Below are 3,574 nucleotides of genomic sequence, written 5' to 3'. Positions count from 1 at the left end.
CAACCATATACACACCATAAAATTTAATGGGGCTATTTATTGTGTATTATATGCAGCTGATCATCATGTATGTACCTGTATATTCGAATATATTTTGTTATTGTCTGGTTGGTATAGAGTTTGATCGACTAACTAAAGAGTGCACAATGCATAGGCATTTGATTGAAGCAAAGTTGAATTCGACAATGTAAAGTCTCCAAGGAACTTCAACTTCTATCACTAATACTTGCAAAGTCTCCATACCTTTGGTGCAACGAATTCATTAAAGTTGGGATGTTGTAAATACTTTTGGAATTTAGACAAACTACCTAATTTAGATTTTTTAATTTAAGGGAAAACAATTACTAAAAAATTGGTTTTAGCGACGGACAAATTCTGTAGCTAAACAGAAAAATTCGTCGCTAATCTCATTTAGCGACGGATTAGCGACAGATTATCAAGAAATTCTGCTAGCTACGGGCGATTTAGCGACAGATTGGCGACGACGTTCGTAGCTAATTCCAGTTTTTTTTTGTAGTGAGATACATAATTTAGATTCTTCAATTTACTATACTTTGTTTATTAAATGTTGTATTATTTTTATATTTCCTTCTCTTATTTTTTTTTCCAATCAAGAAAGTAGGTGATAACCAATTATTTCGAAAATAGTGGATCAAGAAGAAGCATAAGTGACTTAATTAAAATGATTTGGGAGATTCTGGGTCACCTGACGGACAGTGGTAATATTTAAAAATTTGCTGATGCTATGGGTAAATTTGGCTGAATAATATAACAGAAATTAAATATAGACAATATCCGAAAATAGAGAAGTATATTTGACTATTTTTCCTTTTTTTCTTTTCTAAAAGCTAGTTATGCTGTGTATATTGTACTAGTAACAATACTGACGAGTTGCCTATAAAGAAGATTAATATTTGACATCACAGTGATGGGTTTTGACAAAATCAAAGTGAAAACCTAAGATTAGCCCAGAATGGATTTGATGTGGCCCACCACCAAAGGATTATTCCAGAATAACAAAAGAAAAATATCCCAACAACATAACCCTAGATTCTCCGGCAGGCGCAAATCACGTGACCACCAAAATCACAAGAAAAATGGTACACAGCACGCCGCAAACTATTCACGCTCGAGAAACACTACAAGATCTGCTTTCAGCCATTGGATCAGTCACCACGTCATCGATCCGTGTTATTTCCTTATTCAACGGCTGAGATGAAACGGTCTGCGTAGCTACTCTGAAGAACGAAGATGCTTCTCTATTCGCACTTCTTCTCTCTCAAAAATTTCTGAAAATTTTAATTTTGACTTTTTCGAAGAAAAAAAAAGAAAAAGTCTCCGTTGAATTTTCTCCGACATGGCTATTATCGACGATGAGCGAGAGTTTGAGGAAGCAACAGTTCACGACGAGGTCGAAGAGCTTGACAAAAACGAGGAAGTGGACGCCGAGGACGATGATGAGGACGACGATGATGACGGCGACGAGGACGCCGAGGATGATGAGAAAGAGGTCATACAGAGCTCGGGTAGTGGTCCACAAGTTCTCTCTGTAGATGACGATGAGGATGACGAGGACGATGAAGACGACGAGGATGATGAGGACGATGAAGGTGATAGTGACGACGACGATGACGATGGCGATGACGATGATGACGACGAGGAGGAAGGTGAAGAAGATGAGGTAATGATTGAAAACTACCTAGTTTGTAATTTTCACTCTTTTTTGCCCAAAATTACAATTTTGCTCTTTGCTTATGATAAGTTTGTTATATATGTAGTTATTTTGGTTGGTAACTTGGTACCTATGCCGATTTTTCTTGTTGAAGATTCTCGGATCTGCTCTATTTCAGTAGTATTAGTTGTTTGCTTAAAGTAAATAACAGTTTACTTGTATTTATTTCAGTTTCAATGTTCAAATAGTTAAGATCTGTGGTTTTTTGGATAGTTCTAATGTTTTTGTTAAACTTGGGTTTATTTGGCAATCTGATGTTTGGTCATGTTTGTTTGAAAGGAAGAAGTTTTTGGGTATGTGAACTTTTTAATTTTCTATTTTGAGTTATTGGTGAGATAGTCTAAGTTACATATGCAGATCTGATGAATCCAGAAAAGAAATTTTGGTTAGTGCTTCTCTATGGCCCTTTTTGATAAAAATATATCCTTTTATGCTGGTTAAATACGAGTTTTTCTCGTTTTAAAAAGTACTATGATTTTTTCTCCCAAGATTCTATTTTTGGGGGAAGAAAATTTATTTTCTGAATTTTGAATTGATAGTTTTTCTTCCCCCTTTTCTTTGGTAATACACTATGGAGGGAAGTTGGTATTTTATGAATATTCACAAATATTTGGATCTCCAAGTAAATTTCTATGAACGTTTTCCTGGAAGCTACTTTTACCGTGGACCAAAGGTAACCTTTCTGGAATTTTTTTGGTTTGTGGGTTTGCATCCTGCACGATAGCTGCATACTAGTGAGACTGAGATGACTCGTGTGCGTTCTCTCTCATTTGGTACTTCTGGGATTAGATTTGCTTGCATATTAGGTTGTTGTTTACCTATAATAGTTGATTATTATTGCCTTTGCTGCTAGTGAAAGAATTTTATTACGGGTGAAGTTGGTGAAGCTTAGAAAGAATTTCATTCTTAACCACTCTAATTTATCTTGTAAAATTTCATTTCCTTTTATGTGTTCTTGCTGAAGATCAATGCCCACTGATATATTACTCTGAACTGTATGCCAGGGGGATCTGGGCACAGAGTATCTTGTTAGGCCAGTGGCCCGTGCTGAGGATGAAGAAGATGCTAGTGATTTTGAACCAGAAGAAAATGGTGAGGAAGATGCATTTGAGGAGGAAGAGGATGATGATGAAGACACTAGTGGAAAGGTGGAGGCGCCACCAAAGAGGAAGAGATCAGGCAAAGATGACTCTGATGACGACGGTGGAGAGGATGATGAAAGACCATCTAAACGATAGGGCTTGGCCCATCTTGAGAAGATGGCTGACCCTTGGTATAGAGGTCAATCTCCTCTTTCCTCTCTTTCTTTAATCCAACAATACCTCTATAGAAAGACTTGATGTATGATGATGGTTCTCCTACTCTTAGTTCTAATCTCTTTTGGAGTTCGCATAGTGAAAGCTGGGTTCTGCGATTGTGACCCAGTTTAGTTTAGTTTTGTATAAGAACTTTGGTTCTAGCTTTAGCTGCAACTGCAAGGTTTATGTGTTGTTTTTAGTTGTTAAACTTTGTTAGTCTGCCGGATGATATTTTGGTGCAAATATATGTGGTGGGCTTAATTTACAGTGTGTAGTTGTATTTTAACTAGCGTCATTCTTCTTCTTCTTATTATTATTATTATTATTATGATACTCTTGGTCTGGTGGCTTGCTGGCTTCTCTTGAGCCAACAAAACATGAGAAGTGGTTAAAGACGGTGGTCCGTGCCGGCTGAAAATGCTAGGCCGCTGAGTTTGCCAGTGGGCCTAACGTAGTTAATGTTGGATCTTAATGGACCTTAATTCTTGGGCGGTCTGATCTTATTGGACTAAAAGGTGCCTTTAAGCCTCCACTGCAAATAAAC

At 37.1% G+C, this 3,574-nt stretch overlaps 1 protein-coding gene across 1 annotated transcript; it reads left to right on the top strand.

The window, feature by feature from the left end:
* Positions 1–1,125: 1,125 nt before the first annotated feature.
* LOC107789809 (uncharacterized) lies at positions 1,126–3,295 on the top strand. Its single transcript, XM_016611679.2, has 2 exons — positions 1,126–1,681; positions 2,737–3,295. The coding sequence occupies exons 1-2, from the start codon at positions 1,358–1,360 to the stop codon at positions 2,968–2,970; spliced, it is 558 nt and encodes a 185-aa protein (XP_016467165.1). The 5' UTR covers positions 1,126–1,357; the 3' UTR covers positions 2,971–3,295.
* The last annotated feature ends 279 nt before the right edge of the window (positions 3,296–3,574 follow it).

This window comes from Nicotiana tabacum, chromosome 14, assembly GCF_000715075.1.
Source record: "Nicotiana tabacum cultivar K326 chromosome 14, ASM71507v2, whole genome shotgun sequence".
Taxonomy (NCBI): domain Eukaryota; kingdom Viridiplantae; phylum Streptophyta; class Magnoliopsida; order Solanales; family Solanaceae; genus Nicotiana; species Nicotiana tabacum.
Note: the sequence above shows the minus strand (reverse complement) of the source record. Positions and strands in the feature narration are given on the sequence as shown.